General features: G+C 31.9%; 1 protein-coding gene and 1 long non-coding RNA gene across 3 annotated transcripts; both read right to left on the bottom strand.

The window, feature by feature from the left end:
- Window positions 1-449: 449 nt before the first annotated feature.
- Window positions 450-23,286, bottom strand: LOC140056522 (uncharacterized). Its single transcript, XM_072101922.1, has 8 exons — window positions 23,136-23,286; window positions 22,473-22,549; window positions 21,748-22,092; window positions 3,939-4,208; window positions 2,809-3,066; window positions 2,185-2,294; window positions 1,794-1,838; window positions 450-1,070 (listed from the first exon to the last, which is right to left on the bottom strand). Exons 2-8 carry the CDS (start codon window positions 22,516-22,518, stop codon window positions 942-944), a joined length of 1,203 nt encoding a protein of 400 aa, XP_071958023.1. The 5' UTR covers window positions 22,519-22,549; window positions 23,136-23,286; the 3' UTR covers window positions 450-941.
- LOC140056523 (uncharacterized) lies at window positions 8,650-18,705 on the bottom strand. Of its 2 annotated transcripts, none has more exons than XR_011846768.1 (3): window positions 18,645-18,705; window positions 9,290-9,394; window positions 8,650-9,167 (listed from the first exon to the last, which is right to left on the bottom strand). It is a non-coding gene; the product is annotated as an uncharacterized lncRNA (long non-coding RNA). The 2 variants fall into 2 exon arrangements; XR_011846769.1 differs by lacking the exon at window positions 18,645-18,705 and adding an exon at window positions 9,713-9,774.
- Window positions 23,287-23,331: the final 45 nt, after the last annotated feature.

The following is a 23,331-nucleotide window of genomic DNA, read 5'->3' as shown; positions in this document are numbered from 1 at the left end:
GCCCAGATCTGCGTCCGGCCCAGGGCCGGCCTAACTTTTTGGAGTATTTACACTTATCAATTGCCGACCCAGGGCCGACCCAGGGCCGGCCTAAATCGTAAGTGTAAATGGGGTCATAGATATAAAAAAAAAATACAAATAAATTTTATTACTGTGAGTGTGGGTAGCCGCTACTGTTAGATTATAAACACATAATATACAACTAAACTTTATTACTGACAGTTGCTTAAGAACGCTTGTATTAATTAATAATTACAAAACAAATATAAACGTCGTAGTGTATCGTTACATGTACTATTTATTCAATCGACTATGACAGTGATATTTTTAACAGTAGTAGTATTACTATTACTAATATTAAATCGCAAATGTTTTACTGTATTTAGTTGTATAGGCTATTATTTATAGGCCTATACAACATGAAAACACTTTTTCGTTACTGAGTGGATAAAGAATTATTTTAAAAATTGTTCCTCTTTGTACCTATCCCCCTTCCCTCAACCCTAATGTTACATAATTAAAACACAAATTGGGTTTGTTTAAAAGTTAAAAGTCCAAATCAAAAATTCATTTTGTGACAAATTTATCTTTTGGAAGTAATTCCAAAGGTGCTAATTTTGGTTGACTACATAAATCATTATGTCTATTCGTTTCTGTAAACGACAATAGTCCTGCGGTACGTACATTTTTTTACGCTGAAATTACTGTGTTTTCGAGAGCCATCTGTGTGCACGACCTAGATGGTACGCGAGCGAAGCGAGCGTACCATCTAGTCTTCGTAATTTAACGAAATTCAATGATGCCACTCGATCACCTTGCAGATGACATACAACAGGCTACACATTTCTTTAAAATATTGATCGATCCTTTTGGAATCGATCACTTATTTTGTGCATTAACAAAGCATATTTATCTATTCTTTCATTTCAATGATTAATTGTTCACATTTTTCCCTTCTTGTTCTTATTCCCAGCCTTAACATTAACATAAGCTGACTCTTCTACTCTATGTTGTAAATCTTGATAGGTTTGGTTTTGCCCTCTACTTTCTCCTACATAATCCATGTATGTCTGTCAAGTAAATACAGTAATTGCAAACTTATAAGGGCCTGTAATTGTATTTAATTACTGTGGAGTAGCTTTGCGCCAGGGCAAAGCTACTCCGCAGTAGTTAAATACAATTACAACCCTGTTGGTGCAGTACCCGCTGCTTACTTTTGGGCTCGAATCTAACCACTAGCCATCAGCGCAAGCTCGGTGGTCTAGAGGTATGAACGCCAGGCTTTGATCTGGAGGTCGTGGGTATAAATTACAAATTACATCAGAGTAGGGAAAAACATATGACCAATTATAAGAGCCTTTTAGAAACTATGTGAGTAAACAAAGAAAACGAAACTAAACTCAAAATAAGGATCTAATTAATATTAATACTTAATTAAATGATTTGAATTTTAAATTGTGCTGTCGCACAACAAACTACACTAACTGGAAGAAGTCTAGAATCAAATTATTTGACTTTAGTTTGTTAGTTTACCTTTTATCATTTCTGCTGAATTAAATTTTTAGAATGGTAATTATTCTCAATTATATTCTTATTATAACGGTGCTATTATTATATCATAATTATGTTGTGCAATCTTTCATTTCCTGTTTGTGTATTTTAACAGGCTGTTGATGTTTGTCCCCCACGACCAAATGAATCTCCCAGTTTGGGATAATAAAGATTTTGTATTTAATTGATTATATTAATCGTTTTATTGGTCATTTTTATCGTATTTATAGATCAATACTTACATCTTGTTTTCTTTTGTCTGTGTTTTGTTTTTCTGACAGTGACTTCTAAATAAAAAATAACAACATTATGTCATTACTTGCATGTCATTAATGTGTCTTTCAATTCCATTTATTTCAATACATTTTAAAGGATAATGATGTAAGTGTTCATAACCTAATTATCTCTTCTACTCGAATGTAATTTTTTCTAAATAGAAACAAATAACCGACATTGTGACGTGTTGTAAAGCTTGTAGTCGAATTCAAAGCATCTTTGCTAGAATACATGAAGTACCATTATAATTTATAGTACTTTGTATGGCATAGTGGCTCAGAGTCTTCGATTGTATCAAGTCTGCATGTTTTGTAATTATAAATGAATAATATTAAAGTCATCATCAACCTAACATACCTTCCTTATCTTATTGTGAATAATTTGTCCAATATACAATCCTACGGCACCAATGAAGATGCCAACGAAGAGCATTCCAATGATCAGCCCTGTGTTGCTATTAGATCGCTCTGAAAAGTAAAGTACGTTTTATTTACATGTAAAGGTTACCAATAATTATTACTGTATCAACAGAGATTATTATCTATACTGAATTAAGCTTATTAGTCTTTATTCAACTTCAACTAAAGTATGTAGAAATAGATCATTGATAAATACGAATAGGTTATTATAGGTTTACTTATCGAATAGAACATGATATAAGCGAAAGTGAAATAAGCCGCATATATTTTAACCCCAAAGCTTGTTTCTATGATGAATAAAAACACATGCACAATTAAATAATAAAATAGATAAGCCTAAACAATTGTTGTTGTTGGTATTTTGATTTTGGCTGAATTTGTTGTTGATTCAATCTTATAGTAGCTAAATGAAAAACATTAACAAGCAATCTTTTACTAATACTGCACTGTAATAGGCCTACTGCTATTCATTTTGAAATTGCTTTCTTTTGTATGTATAATGGTCAGGAGTTTATTTGTATTATGGATCTTCCAATATAACAACAGAATACTGAATAACAACCTGAGACTGCGATCCGTATTGTCTTTGAAGTTGACCCAATGAGATTTGTAACATTCACTGATATGGTATGAACTGTACCAACTACCATTGATCCAGTGAATGTGAATGATGCAGAATTTGCATTTGGATCCACAACACCATCAATGCTCCAAATATAAGTTACACGTTCAGGGTTCACTTCAACATTTTCAACTGCAATCATACCGATTTTCCCAGGTTTCAGAGTATCTGGTTCTGTTGTCTCGTATCTTGGTTTATCTAAAAATATAATTTACTTTAAACATTTACTTTAAAAGTCAGTAATAGATAAGACTTTTAAGCATAGCATTTCATTTCACCATTCAGCTTTTTATATACAAACATTTCATTTTAAACAATTTGTACATGATGACAAGTTATTTATTCAAATTTGCATGAAAAACATTTAAACTATAAATTGATCAGCATTATCAATACTTCTTACAAATCAGTAGAAATCTGATATTCAACATTACTATTTTTATTTTACCAAACCATACACATTTTGTAATACTTGCGTAGTTTTTCTACGTTGCTTCTTGTAGAGAAAGCAGTGTTATCAGCTTCACACGTGTAATAACCTCCATCATTCTCTGTTGGTCTGTCTATTGTGTATATTATAGGTAATGTAGATTGTTGCAGAATGATATTACAATCTTTGTTAAGGACTATGTCAGGAGATGGGTTACCATCAACTGAACCAGAGCATGTTAGTACTATAGTGGTATCATTTGAGGTGGAACTAATGGTGACAGTATCAGTTAAATCTGGGGAAAATTGATATTGCATATTGAAGACAAGCATAATTACATTTAATTGTTAGTTTAATTATAGTGATTCTATAAACAAGCATTATCATAGGCCATTCTTGCACATAAAAGCGATAAACTTGAATGGTAGTCTAATTATCATTAGTTACTAACACTAGATTCTACCGATACAAATATTGTTTTCTGTTTATAGGCATAACCATGCACATTTAACAACAGTACATACTGTAAAGGCAAATATCTAATATACCAATGTTGCCTAATATTGTCAATACTAGAACTCATTAAAAATAATGAGAAAAGAAATTTAACATTGATTTCAAAATTTGTTACAGTACTTACAGTAATCGAGTGTTATTGTATTGCTTGTTACACTTCCAACACTGTTACTTGCTTCACATCTGTAGTCTCCACTGTCATCATCTGACACAGTAGCTATTGTGTATGTTAGAGGTAATGTTTTCTGTGTGTTAATAATGGTGGTATCTTTATAGAGGTTTATATCAGGAACTGGATTGCCATCTACTGTACCAGGAAAGCATGTGATAATAACATTATAAGCAGTGGTATTAGAATTAACATTGATAGTAATCACATTACCACTTGAAAAATCTGTAAGAGATAGACAAAATATTTATTATTTCTTATTTTACAAATTTACAATGTTTACCAAAATATGTATAACTTCAGGAAACAATATCAAATTAACCATGTGCAACTAATAATTAAATTAAAACTCTACAACATTAAAAGAACATTCACTTTTTAAAGAATAAAATCTGAAATGATGGAATTTATCTCTTATGACTTTGTTTGATACACTTTACAGTACAGTAGCAGCATTTAAATAAAAATATCTTTATTTGCTGCAAAAACTGTACATTTACTTTTTTCCTGTCTGTTTTAATTTCTTTAATATTTTAACAAAAATCATTCAATAGCATTTACTAGCTGTACTGTGAAAAAAACAGACAAAGAATTATAATGAATAAGAAAAGTTATCAAGAAATATTGTATGAAAATGTCAATGTTTCCGTTGGTTTGGTTCACGGATTATGACATTTTAACTGTACCATATGCCAAGCTTACTGTACAAATAATGGTTAATTGATGGTAAACTTTAAATGTTATTAATTGCAATTTATTTTGTAAAAATATTATTGAAAAATCATGTGTCATGCTTCAGATTTCCGATTAACACTTTTTATTAACATGGAAAGTATACAATAAAACAATGTACTCTATTCTCACACAAGCACATGGTTTTGTTAAGTAATAATGTGCGAGTCCTATACATCCAATATTCTTAATTATTCTGTATTATTTTGTACTTACAATTTACAGTCAGGGTGCATATATCATCATCAATTGATGGACTATCTCCAACTAAATTTGCATTACATTGATATTGAGTTATGTGTTATCATGGAGAAATCCTAACTTATTTCTCCATGGTATTATTTAGTTAATTCTTAGTTGTATCTTTAAAATCTGAAACTCATCTAAAATCTTTTTAGTAAACAGTATCCATGGATAAAAGATTTCTTACTGTGAATGTTCGTACTGTTGGATGTAATATAAAAATATATACAAATAAACGTTACTGAGATTGTGGCTCTACTGTTAGATATATAAACACATTATTATATACACATAAACTTTATACTGACAGTTCCTTCTCAACGTTTGTATTAATTAATAATTACCAACAATATAAACGTCGTAGTGGTGTATCGTGACATGTACTTCAATATTTCGATCGATCGATCAATCGATTATAACAGTGACAGTTTTAACAAAGTATTAAATCGCAAATGTTTTACTGTATTTAGAGGTATATTATTTATAGGCGTATAAAACATGAAAAAAAATATTTCGTTACTGAGTGGATAAAGAATATATTTAAAAATTGTTCCTCTTTGTACCTATCCGCTTTCCCATCCCTCAACCCTAATGTTACATACAAAACACAAATTGGGTTTCTTTAAATGAGTCCAAATCAAAAATTTGGACTCATTTTGTGATAAGTTTCTCCTTCGGAAGTAATTCCCAGGGTGCTAATTCTAGTTGACTACATAAATCATCGTGTCTATTTATTCGTTTCTGTAAACGACAATTATAGTATTATAGTCCTGCGGAACGTACATTTGAAATCGCCAGTTTTGTTACGCTGAAATTACTGTGTATTCGAGAACCATCTGTGGGCACGACCTAGATGGTACGCGAGCTACCATCTAGTTTTATATAATTTGTTTATTTCAATAAGTACACATAACGGGTGTATATTGATAGTGAAATTAATTTAAATATTTGTAGTGACATCTGGTATTGTAGAATATGAGCCAATGTAGTTTGTATAAAACTCATAGTACTGAATATAACTAAAACAAAAATTGATTAATTAAACGACGATTACTTGTAATTGGTATATACGTGGGTTTGACTGAAACTGTTGACATAATGCTATTTTTAGCTGAAAGACACCGAAAACGCTCATAATATGGGCAATTTCACAGTAACCTAGGCCGCAAGTGTCTCACAGGGTCAAAAATTCAAAGTCCTTTTTTTACATATTTTTCAATTAATTTTGAAACATACAGGTTTATATTTAATAAAAAATAATATTATAAAGCTACAACTATCCGGACATTTTCACAGTAATAGTAGGAATTTAGTAACTGGAAGAATTTTATTGAAAAATTTGGAAATCAACATCTCAATATTTTTTATTATAACACAAAATCCACTGCTTATTTGGCTAATATTTAATTACTAGTACAGAGTATCAATATAAAAAATATACTTGCGCTTTATATAAACATCATATGATTGGAAAAATTGAATTTTTCTGAGAATTTTAACAATAAATGTTGAACAATTAGCAAACATTTACACTCAAATAAAAAATGTGTTTTATTATATAGCTACAAATACAATAAAACCAACTAATTGCCACTTCTACAGCTTACTGTGTTAAAATTTGTACTTTTTAAGCTTTACCATGATAAAAACTGTCGTTTAACAAGGATTGTTCATTTGTGTCGGAGTGGACATTTTAGGACATGAATAACAGTATAAATAAATTAAAAACTTGTTATTATATTAAGCATGAATTAAATTTGCTATTTTATCCATAAGTACATGATACCAATTGACACAAAACAAAAATGTACAACTATAACACTCATGACACGCCTAAAACATCATCTGAGTAAGACAAAATTAAATTTGTCAGAGAATTTAACAAACATTTTATCCAAATGAAAAAAAATAATGGTTTTACTATTCCATAAACACATTAAAACCAACCAGTTGGCACTTCTAAAGTGTACAGTGTTAACATTTTGTACTTTTTAAGCTTTAGTATGATAAAAACTGTCTTTTAACAAGGATTGTTAATTTGTGTCGGAGTGGACATTTTTTGGACATGAATAAACAGTATAAATAATTAAAAACTTGTTAATATTAAGCATGTTCAATGAATTCAATTTGCTATTTTATGCATTAGTACATGTCACAAAAAATGTACAACCATAACACTCATGACCATGTCCAAAACATCACACTCATGACCATGTCCAAAACATCACACTCATGACCATGTCCAAAACATCACACTCATGACCATGTCCAAAACATCACACTCATGACCATGTCCAAAACATCATCTGAGTAAAACAAAATTGTTAGAGAATTTTAACAAATGTTTTATCCAATATATAAAAAATAATGGTATTAACATAGCCAAACACCATAAAACCATCAGTTGGCAATTATAAAGTTTACTGTGGTCATATTTGGTACCAGTACCTACTTTAAATAAAAAGATGTCGTTAAAACAAAGATTGTTAATATGTGTCGGAGTGGACAATTTTTGGACATATTAAACAGGACATGAAAAACTTCAATATTAAAGATGTTACATTTTTTGTGTGTTTTTTTTTTTTGGATTAAATACTTAAAATGGATATGAAAGGATTTTAAAATTTCACAAAAATGACTTTGTATGAATCCTTTTAATGTTAATAAACAGCACACACAAAATTAGATTCAAATACCTAGTAGAACTTGAGAAATAAACAAATTAAATTTTGGTATAAAACGTCCGCAAAATGGCCGACCAACTGGCACGCCATCTTAATTTTTATGAACGTTCTATACGCACGTACGAGATCGTCAAATTTAGAGTTTGAAACACCCGGGGTTGTAGCCACGGCAGCAGTCGTTTTGTGATTGGTTAATGAATTTTAATACAGTCCAATCACCACCTTGTCTCGTTCGCGGACTGTGTGGTGTAAACAAAATAAACAAACCCATCCTACACGAGACTCGCGTGTTGCAAGCTCCCTGTTGCTGCAGTCGTAGAAAACATCGATATTTCACAAATCAATAAAAAGTTATGTCTGCAAAGATTGTACGTGAAAAGAAGAAAGGGTGTATTTGTACATCTCACACTAAACCACTCACGCAAACTACAAATTAGGCTAGGTCTAGTAGACTATAGTTTCTTCTAAATTCGCTAGTACTATACTACTAGGCTAGGCCAGGCCTACACATGGAGTTACTCCATGGCCTACAGACTGTAGTACAGTACAAACAAGAGAGTCGGTCCACCGACGAACCTCCAGGAAGTGGACAAGGCGCGGGCGTAGACGTATGTAAAAGGCGACGTAAATAAAAAAAGGTAAGCTTGTGTTGAACTTGTTTTTGGCTCTGACTTTTGTTATTGACTAATAATAATATAGTAATATAATAATACTAATAATTAAAGTAGAGCAGAGGTGAGGCAGAGAGGATTATTATAGTTTAGTTAGTAACTGTAATTAAATAATAACCTCTTTCTGTTTGTTACCAAGTCATAAAATATAATACTATAGGGCCTAGGCCTAGGTAGGATTGAATAAAAATAATAGTACACTTCCATCCATTTATTGGTCTTATCTTTGCAGATTTATGGAATCAACAGTACATGAGATGACTTTGAAGAACTGTAATAGTACTAGTAATAACATTGTAAACATCAACAAATTATATAACAGATATAGTGTGTGGAATGAATTTTATTGAACAAATGTATCATAATGAGTTTGGAACAAGCAGGATTTTTCAAACGGGACATAAATTACTTTTGAGACCTGAGTGATACATTTTAATTCTATCAACACCAGGCAGCTCCATCATATTCAAGAGATGGATTCTTTCATAAATGTCTATTGTACATAGTATTTGGCTAAATAAATAAAAAAAGAAGTACAGTAGTGGTTTATTTGTTTATATACCCAGACCCATTTAGATGGTTAAAAAAAACACTATATGATGCACTGCTACTAGTGTACTGTCTGGTAGTACATTACCTACATACATAGTTACAGTATGACTGTAACCCTAGCACTCACGTCTAAAGAATTCTATTATGCATATTTTACTATTCTTCATAAATATTTAGTTCTGTAATTTTAATTGTCTGCGCTCATTCTATACTTGGTGTCTTAGTATACTGCATAAATGTATCGTGCAAGCATGATCCAAGTAGCATCTATTATAAAGTACGCTGGGCATCTTTCTATTCACCTGAAAAAAGGAAAATGAATAAGCACATGTTTATCTGCCCTCAAAACAAAATAATAATTTAGTATAATGTATTATGTAGGTTTGATCAACAGTTTAAAATAGCAATGCTCAGTATCTGTTACCTTAATATTATAATTTGACTCTAACATTTGCGCTTCCATTCCAATCAATAAATACATTTGCTTATCCCGTCCATCAATTATCATAGTTGCACTCCAATTATAGACCTGTTGGTAGGTAAAAATACAAATGAATTGTTTATTTACTGTATTAATAATATATGATACAAGCTCAAATACCCCTAACTAGGCCCGGCCGGTTATAACCTTTATTATTACATAGAGAAAATCCACCTCTATTAATTTTATTGGGAATCCTAATATTTAGTATTCAGTGTTGCCTAGCCAAGGGCGGCATGTAATAACAAAAAAATATTTTAACAATGCGTTAGTCAAGACACTACAGCACACAACAATATTAATAAACATACTTATAAATAATTAATGTGTATATACATAATACAGTTACACAATTGTGCCTACTACCATTAACACCCTCAACGATACATCAACAAGGAGCATACGCTCTCAGCTCACCTCTGGCCGGGCGCGATTTTTTTTTTCGTACATAAGTTGGGGACCCCCTCATGAAACGTCACAAAATAAACATGAATAATTCTTCAGTTAAATTTGTTGTTCCGTGTGCACCCAAGCGTATAGCAACAAGAAGTGATTACACAACTGCGATACGATACTTTCTGCAGTAGGCCTAGGATTATAAGTCAATTCACGTGATTGCCTTCGCGCACTCTTCTTCACACAAAATGTGTCGAGTCGAGGCTAATCGACAGCTAGGCAAGACATTAAACCATGGAGGTATATTTTTATACCTCCATGATTAAACTATAAGTAGTAATTCATTGGACATAGCCCAAAGAAAGCTTAGAGCCACAAGAATAAAGAATGTGTATATAATTTGTGTACTGTATTTTTTTAATTCTGCTATTTTATTATCAAACAATATGCATGTACTCAAAGGAACTTTAAAAATGCCCGTATATGAACACATGAGATGGGAAGATTGGACCCACGAGAATAAAAAATGTATTTTTGTGTAATGTTTATTGTTTAATTTTGCTGACTTATTACTCGGATTGTGTCATACCAAAGATAACTATCTTTGGTCATACCTAACACACACACGTCACACACACACCCACACAGCTACTACTAGAATAGACACACATGGGTTTAGAGACTAATAATTAGGCCTAATAGTATTAATAGAAACTATAATTTTAACACGTAATTCTTTAGTAATAAATTATATTAAAAACACCATAAACTAAAGGCTGATTATTTTGACAATCCACACAAAACGCCGCTATCTTCTATGAAATCGCACGCCGCAACAACAGCGGAGATAGGCCTAGAATCGTACCGCACTTGTGTGCTCACTTCTTTTTGCTATACGCTTGGGTGCACACGGAACAAGAAAATTTAACTGATGAATTATTTATGTTTATTTTGTGACGTTTCATGAGGGGGTCCCCAACTTATGTACGAAAAAAAAAATCGCGGGCCGACTAAACACCGTATCCAGCAGTCATCACTACTAAAAAGGCCTAGGCCTAGCCTAGCTAGGCCTAGCTAGCTCCAGGCCATGGCATTGTCAAACACCATTTACTCGTCCAACCGTTTCTTCAAAACGATGTTAACATCCGTGTTAACAAGACGATGTGGACGAATTTCTATTAATTTCAGTTAATTACAACGAAGTAATAATAAAATGAATGTTTCAATAATACGTGTATAATAAATAGCAAAATAAACATCGCTCGCGAGAGGAGGAGGGTCGAGAGAGAGGCCAAGGTGGTCGACTCTGTGATTCTCACGCATGCGCAAAATAACTCCGTGTACCCAGCAAGATAGGCATTTGGCTATGAATTTCGTAAAAGGTGGCCTTGAAAATCGAAATTAAAATCCGTTTAAAAAAAAAAATGGTTGATAATATGAATTAATTTTATTCGATTAGGCTAACATACTTATCCAAGAATAAAACTATCAAAGCGATAAGTAATTACTACCATGCTTTTGCATCAATCAATGATTTACTGCTAAATTCCTATCTCTGTAATACAAAAATAACTTTTAGTGACGTCACAAAAAGTTTTTCACAGGTTTCTCAGGGGCGTTTTGAGGGCGTTGTCGTCCTCCAAAACATTAAGTATGACTATGGCAAGCTTAAAACTGATTTATCTCCACGTTGAGCCAATAAAATGATATTGCTAAGAACCCTTTCATATCCATTTTAAATTGATCACCTAAACAGCCAGTATTATTAGGAATTCATAACTTTTGCCATGGTGGCTTCAACTAGTTTGAAATTATTTTCTGAGAGACTAAAATACCGCCTCGAAGCAGGTGCCGGTGACTCGTTAGTAATACTAAAAACACAGTTAAACAAGATTATTTTCACTTAAATATCAATGACACAAACAGATATAAATAAAATAACAATAACATTGTCTCATAGTTGTTAAAAAATCAGCCATTTTACTTTGATCAAATATGTGTGTCGGAGTGGACATTATGTGAACACCATATTAGAGTGCATTACAGTGAATTACTTGGGTTTAGAAACATTATATGTACATTATATTAATTGTAGTATGTCAGCTTATAATTTTTGCTATGAATATTCAACTTTTTATATTATTAACATAAAAATTAATGGTATTTTATGAGGTGTCGGAGTGGAAATTTTTTTGGACGGACATATTTCGATTCCCCGGCATTCAGCCAAATTGTCAGTTAAATATATTATTTAAGTTTTAATGTATGGTTAATCTTATTAGTGTTTTATATAGATGAAAAACAGTAGACTTGCTTACTTATTTGCTCTGGATATAAGCCAACGTGTCGGAGTGGATATTTTGGACGGACAGAATTACAATAATGAAAACAACAAAAAAGTTAAACATGTATACATTTCACACTCATTGTTTATACCTTATACGTTTGGGGGTAGATCAACCAATTTAAATGTACATAATTCATATAAATATATATATATACATACAAACAACAACAATGCATTTCATAAAAATGATTTTTTGCAATGAGACACTCAATTTTGTCTAAAAATATGACATTTTTGGCCGCTGTAACAAAAGTTTTCATCGTAGCTCAATAAATTTTTTTTTGTAGTTTGCCCATCAGGTGCTTTATCAAAAATTACAAACTAAATCAGACAAATACTACTTGCTTATTTCTCAATTATTACTGACGGCCTAGGTTACTGTGAAATTGCCCATATAAATGAAACAAGTTTGTAATAGGCCTGCTAGCTCAGCGCATCAGTGGCATGATTTCATAATGGTATGTTACTGGTGCTTAATATGGGGATTTTTATATTCTAATTAAAAACAATTATTTTGTTTGCATTGCATTGCAGTTGATCATGGAAAATATAAATTGTTACTCTGTATCTTAACACGAATATTTAATATGAAATAAAGTTTATAATTAAATAAAGAACTCATAACAGCAGTGGGAAATTAATTACTGAAATAATTTTAGGAGAAATCTAAATGAACTAAGTTGGTATATTCCTAATCATTGATTGAAATTTTATTAGGTTATATGCATGATATGCATATAACCTCTTGATTCTGTCAAAATCTTTATTTATTTATTTATTTATTGGTTATCCGCCTCAAGCGGATAAGCATTTGTTATTGTAGTGTTACTTTTTTTTTTTTATTATTATTCTTCTTTCTTTCTCGAATTTTGTGCACGCGTTTTCTTTTCAACGTGTTAACATAACATGTTGTAACTTGGTCAACATTTAGACATTTAACTGAAGATGTTCAGCCAAGCTTTTGGACGCTGTCAGATTCGCGTAGCGTAAGTCACGCGCGATTTTCTGAAAATCTTAAATTGGTCATAACTTCGAAACCGATAAATATTTTTTAACAAAATTTTCAGCCACGTTTTCTTCACATCAATGGCTAACTTTTGGAATGTTTAACAAATTTTTGGAGATTAGAAAGTTTTCGCGTAAATTGCGTTTGAAATATTTAACTCTTCTTATTTTGTGCATGCTGTTTCTCTTCAACGTGTAAACATAATATGTTGTAACTTGTTCAGCATTTAGACATTTTACTGAAGTTGTCCAGCCAAGCTTTTTGACGATGTCATAGCCGCGTAGCGTAAGTTACGCGTGATTTTCTGAAAATCTTAAATTGGTTATAACTTCGAAACAAATGAATATTTGTTAACGTCATTTTCAGCCACGTTTGCTTCACATCAATAGTTAACTTTTTTAACGCTACCGCAATTTGTAACATTAGAAAGTGCGCGCGTAAACGGCGTTTGAAATTTTAAAATGCTTCAAATCAATTTCTGATTAAATTAGAGCACGATTCAGGTCATTTTAAGCGTTTAAAAAATTGCCACTGGTGCGCACATTTTTACGCGCGCACGGCGCAGGGAACACGTATGAGCATTTCTTTTACACGAGTTGTGTTTTTAAATCTTCGGTTAACAATTTTACGTTATTTTATTCACTTTTCAACTTGAAATGGCGTTCTACGAGCACGTTAAACATGACAGGTTGCGCACAAAAACGTCAACAAATTGTGAAAATGTTGCAAAATATGTCTACTTTTAAAAATGAAACAGTTCATCAGAATGCAAGGTTACCCTCATTTTTTATTTTAATTTCTTGCAGTGTATGAATCATAGCTCTGATTTATTATAGTCTTGAATGTTAAAAAGTGTTTGATGGCTACATTATTTGCATATTAAATATAATTTTTGAAATTTTTATCATCAAACAAACATAAACTTTTTCAAAGAGCAAAACAATAAACATAACGTTTATCTTTTTTCTTCACATGTTAATATATAAAACTAAAAAGTATGCACTTTCATAATATGTCATTGGTTAAAATTTGTGAAGATTCCATCATAGTGAAAATTATGATATAGTTTGGTAAGTAATAATCTATTTGCATCGAGTGGTTCACGACATACCGAATGGACGAGTTAACTTTCTTCGGATTCTCTTCAGCAGGTGCTCATATTGCTCGATGTGTAGTGCCACCGACTTTGGTATCAGAGGTACCGGGTTCGAATCCCATCACGGGAAAGTAATTAAATAACAGGATTTAAATGGTTATTACACTGAAAGGGCGGTTTTACTTTTGAATAGGCTACTTTTTTTGGAAAAGTCATAACTGAGAAGTACTTTAATACGCAAGATACGTTTTGTTGCGGGCGGATAACCAAACTCGTCCTCAAGTGACGAGTTTAAGTTCTAGTTAGTTATCCGCATTCAGCGGATAACTCCTTGTAACTGTCCTGTTTCATCATCTTTTTTTTCTGTATTCTTCTTTCTTTCTGTCATTTTTGTGTCACGCGCAACTCAAAAACGTGTAAACATAACATTTCATAACTTTGTCAACATGTGGGCATTTATGTGAAATTGTGCACCTCCTATTTTGAATGACGTCAGAGTTGCGCAACAAGACTTACGCGCGTTTTTACGAATTTCGCGTATTTAACATAGATCGAAAACCATATAACAATTTAATATGAAACTTGACAAAAAGTTTAAGTTATATCTTGCGCTAACTGACTATAGGGGAAAAATGGCATGTTTTACACGAAGTTACGCGTGCACGCGCGTTTAAAATTTCAAAATGCGAAAAATCAATTTCTAATCAACTTTCTACGCGTTTCATGTAATTTTAAGCATGTAAAAAATTCCCACGCGCGCGCATTGTTTTACGCGCATGGTGCAAACGTAGCGTTGAAAACAATTTTTTTTGTGTGATTTCAGTTTTTTCAGCCTTTTCTAGTAATTTTACCAACTTTTAAACAATTTCGACTTAAAACTACGTCATACGGGCACGTTGAATTGGATAATTTACGTGCGTTTTTTATGAAAAAGTTTAAAAATTGGTCAAAATTATGCCTTTTTTTAAACAGTCATAGATTCTAAACAACGAGGTGAACTTTTTTTTAATTACATATTCTGGAAGTTGAAGAGTTGTAGATATCGGATCATGAATCGATATGGCTAACCGGACATTGTGACGTCATCGTATGGCCACACGAATGTAAAATATAGGATTTTTGTCTCTTTCGTTATTGCTCATCATATTCAATGGAGCGCATCACGCCTATCTGTATTCCTTTTTTTCCAAGACTTTAATATTTTCTAGGTCAATCAACTATCTTACGCATGAGTTAAAAATATTTTAATTTTTATGACGTCATCATGCCTAAAAATTATAATTAACAGGGTCATTAATTTCATCTTTACAGTAAATTTTAATCTGTTATAGCTTGTAAGAATAAAAAGCTATAATTATGATTAAAACATTTTCTGGAAGCTATTGGACTGTAGATACGAATTAATGTGAACATTTTGCCAATCGGATGTTGTGAAGTTATCATATGGCCAGTTGAATAAAAAAAGTCGTATTTTGATATTATGCGTCATAGTTCATCACATTTAAACGAGCACGCATCCATATTCTACGTATTCAAATTTCTTCTACACGTTAATATGTTGTTGGTGAGATAATGTCCTTCCGAAATTGCTATCTTAGTGTTTAATTTTAATACCGTCACCATGTTAAAAATTGGAATAAACGGTGGGTCCCGTAATTTCACCTATTCTACACTGTATGTAATATGTATACAGATTATACTGTATATACTATATGACACAAAATAGACAGAATTCAGCACTAACAAGATATGATATTCTTCAGTTCAGGTCATAATGCCATAATCTTTTTCTGTGCGCAATATTCCAACGTATGACGTGCACGTGGCGTTTGTCGTGCGGATAACTAACTCGTCAAAGTGACGAGTTTCATGTCTAGTTTATTTATTCTTTCCTTAGCACTATTTTGTCCGTGCATTATCTTGGCATCAGTTTAATCTAGCTAAGTCAAGTTTTCAGAGTATATTCCTCATGGCCAGGATTCGATGTGGTTATATTTTCACGATGCGTAATCAAAAATTACGCGGTCTACGCGCGATTTTACGAAATCACGTTTGTAATCATTCTTCACAAGCATGAATCACAATTAAACAAAATTTGGTAATCATAAATTTCAGGTCATATTTCATCATATGGCAATAAAATTACGTGCGTAGCGCATATAACGCTTGCGTACGCGCGCTTAAAATGTTCAAAATTGTCAAAATTTATTTTCGATGAAATTAGAGTACGTTTCAGGCAATTTTAAGCGTTTAAAAAATTGCCATGAGTGCGCAGATTTTTGCACGCGCACTGCGCGTTAAATGTTACTGCGCACTCTTTTTGCCCGATTTCTGTTTTACAATCTTTCTTTAATAATATCATCATATTTGATTCAGGTTTCAACTCGAAATTGCGTTATACGAGCACGTCAAAAGTGACTGGCTACGCACGTATAAGTTAACAAAATGATGAAAATATGCTAAATTTTAAAATTAATATATATCGTCAGAATGCAGGAGAACACCTATTTTTTATTTCATTTTCTTGAAGTGTATGTATCATATGTATGATTTATTATCAAATAAAGAGAACAAAAGTTGATTAAGTCATCATTAATTGCATATTAAATTTTTAAAAAAATAATTTCGACAATCAAACAAATTATGACATTTTCTTAGGCCAAAATAACAAACTTAACATTAACTTTCTTCCTTCAAAAATTCATATATTAAGGTTAAAAGTATGTAGTTTGACAGTGCATCATTTGTATACATTTTAAAGATGTCATCATAGTAAAAAATTATAATTCATTTCGGTATGTAATAATCTATTTGCATCAAAGTGGTTACTGCATAGTAAATACACGGAGGAATTTTTCTACAACTTTTAGTCAGTTGTGTACGGCTCGGTGGTCTGTGCTCGTGTCTATGGCATTCAAGGTACCGAGATCGAGTCTCACCTTGGGAAACGAAAAAGATTTCTTTTTTATTATCCGTATTGTTTGTTTAAATTTATTTCTTAGTGTATAGATTATACACATGATTTATAATTAAATCTAGATAAAAATTAACTTATGTCTTTATTATTATGTAACAACAAATGTGGTTTATGACATTATACGCATCCATATGGATCTTTGATCGGATTGTGATACCGGCTATGGTATTCGCGTTAGCAAGGTCCTATCATATATTATAAATAATTAAAGATTCTGAGAAAATCAATCAATCAATATATCTTTTAAAAATCAATTATCTTTATTTAAATCAATGCATATAACCTATAATTCGTCATAGTGACGAATTAAATCTAGTTGTAATTTTGATATTCTAACAAGTATATATTTAATAGATCTTGTTTTCATTGCAGTAGACCATAGAAAAAATATATTATTTTGTTGTATTTTGATACATAAATTGACATAAACATGTAATGTGATTTCATCATTTAAGAGCAGAGTAAAATTAACTAAATAATATCTATATAGTATAAATTTCGAAGTAGCTTCTTGTTGAAGGAACTAATGCATAGCATAGCAGAACTGAGCAGTCAACTTTCAATGAATGAAATATTATTACTCATTTGTTTTTTAAGAATTGTGCAAAAAGTAATATAATTTATTAGAACTCAGGTAAAGTATCGTAATCGTGTTATAATGTTGTAAAATTCGGAAAAATAATAAATAACCATGATATTAATATAAATTGTGGTAAAATTTACTGATTGACAAAGTACTGCCCTAATAAACAAACAAATTCTGCAATATTTTACCTACTGCACTATAATTATTGTTAAACTTAGGCCTATATATTATATAAAACAAGCAAGAATACCCATCTCTTCCCCTGCTCGGAAAAAATATACTAGATTTAAATAGTAATAACTGTTACAATATAATTAAAATGAATTAAAATACATAACGAAACATGTATTAAGCTCTGTCTACACATCAAATTAGTTTGACGAAAAAGTGTGCCCAAATATAGTTACTCATTTGTTGACGAAAACAGAACATTCATTATTTGAACACCTACTATTTTAAACTAAATTGTAAACAATTGTTCCATCTTGGATCATCGTCCAAGGCTAGGCTGGATGGGAAGCTAGGCCATTAAAAAAGGAAGCACTCCAATACAGGACACAGAGTAGAACAGTTATTGACAGCGTGCACTACATGTGCATGGCAAAAAATATCACCATTTTTACAAAAGCTCATTCGTTCATTGTTTTGTTCAATGCAATCGGCACACGATGAGTAATCAACTATTCACGAATATAAGAAGTGTTTTATAAAATAAGGTAGCCTAATTATTGTAATACCAAAATGACAAAAAGTAATCAATGAATAGAAGATAAAAATTAGAGCACACATACTATTTTAAAAAATAAATTTCTCAGTTCTGGTATAAAGTTTTACTGTATTTATATGTATTTGTTTATAAATGAAATATAAAAATTTAACAAAAATCTTACCAGATATTGTGATTTTGGCTGAATAAGTTGTTGATCCAATGCTGTTTGTAACTGTCAAATTAACAAAATAAAAAGCACCATCAACTTCTGATTCCGACACTTTTACTGTAAATGATGATCCATTGTTGACAGCATCTTCGTTTCCAGGAACATCAGTAGTCCACAGATAAGTGATGTCTGGGGGATTCGCTATTCCACTGAATGTCATTGTAACAGTTTCACCAGGGAAAACAATCTGATCATTTATATCATTATCATCATTAGCAACAGGTTTAACTGAAAAACAGTGAAATACAATTTATTATTTATAAAAAATGTACCACAAATATCAGAACAATGACATAGCTTATCATACCATATTAACTAGCTTAATGGGGTGGTCGGTATGTAAATATGGATTTCAACCAATGAAACGAACATAATTGTTTTCAGAAATATTACAAGACTTCAGTTGATTCTTCATGACATTATCTTATCTTGTAAATATGTTTTTTTTTCAGTACAGCTCAAATACCTACAACTTTAGACACAGTTATTCTAATGGGCATTTCCATGAGAAATGGACATGACCTGAAAATCTCATTCTCAGTAATTATAAATTCTATACCTTTCCTGCATAACATATAAGTTATACTTCTATGAACAAAAATAATTATTGTAATTTCTTTTTCTGAAAATATGAAAAAAATAGCAACGTGATTTCAACAGCACTAATTTATGTAAGGCGAGTTACTTAAGCATAGGCCTAAAGTTTTCATAAATTTATTTGTTGGGCTACAAGTGAAAGACTTTAGTTTTCTAAAGTACAATACTGCATTTTTAGTTGATATTTAAGAAAGTTTACAGTAATTAATCTTGTGAACAAATTGTTTCTATAGACATTCATATATCCTGGACATGTAAGTTACCAAAATTTATACCATTTAAAATTTAATAATGGACATTTATAACATTATTTCAAAGTATTCTTGACGTTACATACCATTTTGTAGGTTAATAACTTTTCAACAATAGCTTACTGGTATGAGGAGAATTTCAATTTCGTTTTTTTTTTTGGTCATGTCCTACACAAATGATTATTTTTGGTTTTTAGTCGCGTGGAAGCGACTCTATAGTTCACTATGTCGGTCGGTTGGTCGGTCTGTCTGTCTGTCTGTCTGTCGGTCTGTCTGTCGGTCCGGTATCACTATGCGTTTTATCGCTTTCTGACCTTATCTTGATATCAGTTTAATCTAACTAAGTCAATTTTTCACAGAATATTCCTTATGGTCAGGAATCGATGTGGTTATGTTTTCACGGTGCGCAATAAAAAATTACGCGGTCTACGCACGATTTAACGAAATCACGTTTGTAATCATATCTTAACAACCATGAATCACAATTAAATAAAATTTGGTACTAATAAATTTCAGGGCATAAATCATCATATGGCAATACAATTACGTGCGTAGCGCATGTAACGCATGCGTACGCGCGCTTAAAATTTTCAAAATTTATTTTCGATGAAATAAGAGTACATTTCAGGCAATTTTAAGCGTTTACAAAATTGCCATGAGTGCGCATATTTTTGCGCGCGCACTGCGCGTTAAATGTTATTGCGCATTCTTTTTGCCCGATTTCTGTTTTCTTGACTTACTTTTCAACTCGAAATTACGTTATACGAGCACGTCGAAAGTGACAGGCTACGCACGTGTAAATTAAAAAAATATAAATGTTTTTAAACATTTCAACATTTTTAAACATGCTCAGTAATTTTGGTCAGTATAGTTCACTATGTCGGTCGGTCGGTCGGTCTGTCTGTCTGTCTGTCGGTCTGTCTGTCGGTCTGTCTGTCCGGTATCACTATGCATTGTAGCACGCGACTTAATGGCTGTTGGCCTTGTTTTTCTTGACTATAGTTCATACACTTTTCAACATTTTATTTATCCTCAAGGTAACAACACATACACTAATTTAACTACCCATAAAAAGCGAGTTACCATGGAATAATTCATGTTAAAGTCCCATTCCTTACATTTTTAGATCTAATTTAAGGTCACCAACTACATTTAATGTAAAAATAAATACTACATGTTCCTATTGCGATAACTTTTTTTCTCTTTAAATGGTAAAAAATATGTTGGTCCGCTATAAATCCCAACATGCACTGCGCGCTGATTGATATTTTTTTAATTTTTTTTTTTTTTTGCCAAAACAAAAGAAAAAATCGTAACTTTTTAGCGAAAATATCAGGTTTTCCTTAATTTGTAATAATGGATTCTGGCAAAAACAGAAAGACAATTAATGCAGCAACTACTGTAGACGTCAGGCTAGGCATAGCTAGCGTACAATGTTAATGCTGTTTACCAGCTAGACCTATAAAACTAAGCCTAAGACCGTCCACGAGAGGACTTTCACAGTGAACTACTTTAGGTACAGTAATGCATTGTTTCTCTCATTTACCATAAAACGTACATTTAAGACACGGAATGACCTGGTATAATGTTTTTAAAGTAATATAATCGTTTTTTGAAAGATCAGATATCTGTGATCTACTTGAAATAAACCAAAAGTTTACTTACATTGTACTTCTAGGTTTCTATTGTCACTTTTCTGTTTGTTACCAACACCATTATCTGCCTCGCACTCATAACTGCCTCCATCAGTACGACTCACTGATGGAATTGTAAACGTACATGAACCATCATGTGGTAGTACGTCACCATCATTTATAAAGTTGCACATAGCTTCTGGGCTAGAATCCACAACACAGGTTATGACAACTTCATCTCCTTCAGTTACAAGTGTCAAAAACTTAATTTCGGGTTTATCTAAATCTATAAATTTTAAGAATATTTTATATTATTAGGCAATATTTGGTAAAATTTAAAGAATACAGTAAGTTAATGAGTAAAAACAATATTGTTTAATCTTCTATCAACATATCCTTTTTTGTCTTCACTTAATACACTGTTAAGGACTGGAACGATAAGAGACATTTTAAACTAGGATTCCTCTTTAAACCTTTGACCGTCCTATCCTATTGACAAACAGCATTTCAATTTATGAGAATTATGAGACTCAAGTTATGTACCACACCTAATTAAGGAGTTACTGTACTCACAATTTACAGTCAGAGTGCATATATCATCATCAACTGATGGACTATCTCCAACTAAATTTGCACTACATTGATATGTTCCACTGTCACTTCTGTGAGTGTTGGTAATTACAAGAGTAATGTCATTTTCAACACTAAATCTCTCACTGTATCCAGGTTCTACTAATCCAAATCCACCCTGATAATTGGCTATTAAATCATTTGCCGCATTGGTAACATTATACCATGTTACAACAGGAACAGCTCCACTGCTAGCTGGTACAATGTTACATGTTATTCTTGCTTCAGATCCTTCAGCTACATCTACGTCATCAACAGTCACTGTTACAGCAACATATTTTCGTAAGACTGAATTGTGTTAAACAAAAATGTAATAGAACATGATCAAACAATAATGGGATTGTTTTTACTTTTAAGTGTTTTATACTACTGTACAGAATGATATTGTTTGTTTTTATTTAGAATCCAAACATCAAAAATATCATACATAAAAACAGTCAAATGAAAAAACATCAAAGAGAAAACAAAGGAGAAACATTTGATGATGAATTCAGGACAACCAAATTAATCCTAAGAAAAAGAATTAGTTTCCATTGGGGTCCGAATAAAATAACAAAGGAAGAAAACAACGTAGAAAATGAAGAAGTATTCCAGTATTATAATAACTTTGTAATGTTACAAAATAACAAAAAAACAAAGCACAAATAGAACCATATTCGATTACTTACAGCATAAAAGAAAGAGATGCAAATAAATATCCTGCTTTGATAACATTATCCACAATTCAATTACTCGTGTAGGCTACCTATCGTAAATGGAAAGAATGTTTAACGATGTTTAGATAATTTACCTAATACATTTCATTGTCTAACAAATACAGTTTTTTAACCACATTACAACCCCATTTCAATAGGTAGTACAGGATTGTATTATCGTGCCACTGCACGTGACTAGACACAATTAAGAATTTAGTGGGGAAAGTCCCGGGTCCAACTCATAATTCTTTCATAAATTTACATGTATGTTTGTCGATGCCGGAAGCGGCAATAAACCGTTCTTTAGTACTACAAAGAATTTTAAAACGTAAGTTTAAAAACAAAATACTTTTAGACCGTACACAAAGTTCGCACTAATTTGGTCGTCATTTGCACAAAATAAGTCCATCCCTATAAAGGAAACCGCTAATGTATATCAGCAGAGAGAGAGGAGGGAGAATGTATCCATTGGGGAAGGCCGGTATCAACATTGCTAGAATTGTACTGGAAAGTTTATAAACTACATTTCCACCGGGATCGAGAGAGTTAGGGTATAGAGGTTTTATCAGTAATGGAATATCAAAATGAGAGTTTGGGATACCAGCTCTCGGGCGAAGTTCTATAGTAATGACATACCTTATGTTTGATGATCCGGCGGCCGTCTAGTATATTTCGTTGACAAAACTCCTCTCCCAACTCACAATTGTTTCATTGCCATAAAATAACAAATTTAATTTAGACCTATCGATGCCGGAAGTGACAATGAACCGCTCTTTACGACTGCACAGAATTGTTTACCGAACGTTTATTACAAATACTCTTGCACCGTACA

The sequence above is a fragment of the Antedon mediterranea genome, chromosome 8 (assembly GCF_964355755.1).
Source record: "Antedon mediterranea chromosome 8, ecAntMedi1.1, whole genome shotgun sequence".
In the NCBI taxonomy this organism is placed as follows: domain Eukaryota; kingdom Metazoa; phylum Echinodermata; class Crinoidea; order Comatulida; family Antedonidae; genus Antedon; species Antedon mediterranea.
The sequence above is the reverse complement of the archived record's forward strand: the minus strand, read 5'-3'. Positions and strand labels throughout refer to the sequence as shown.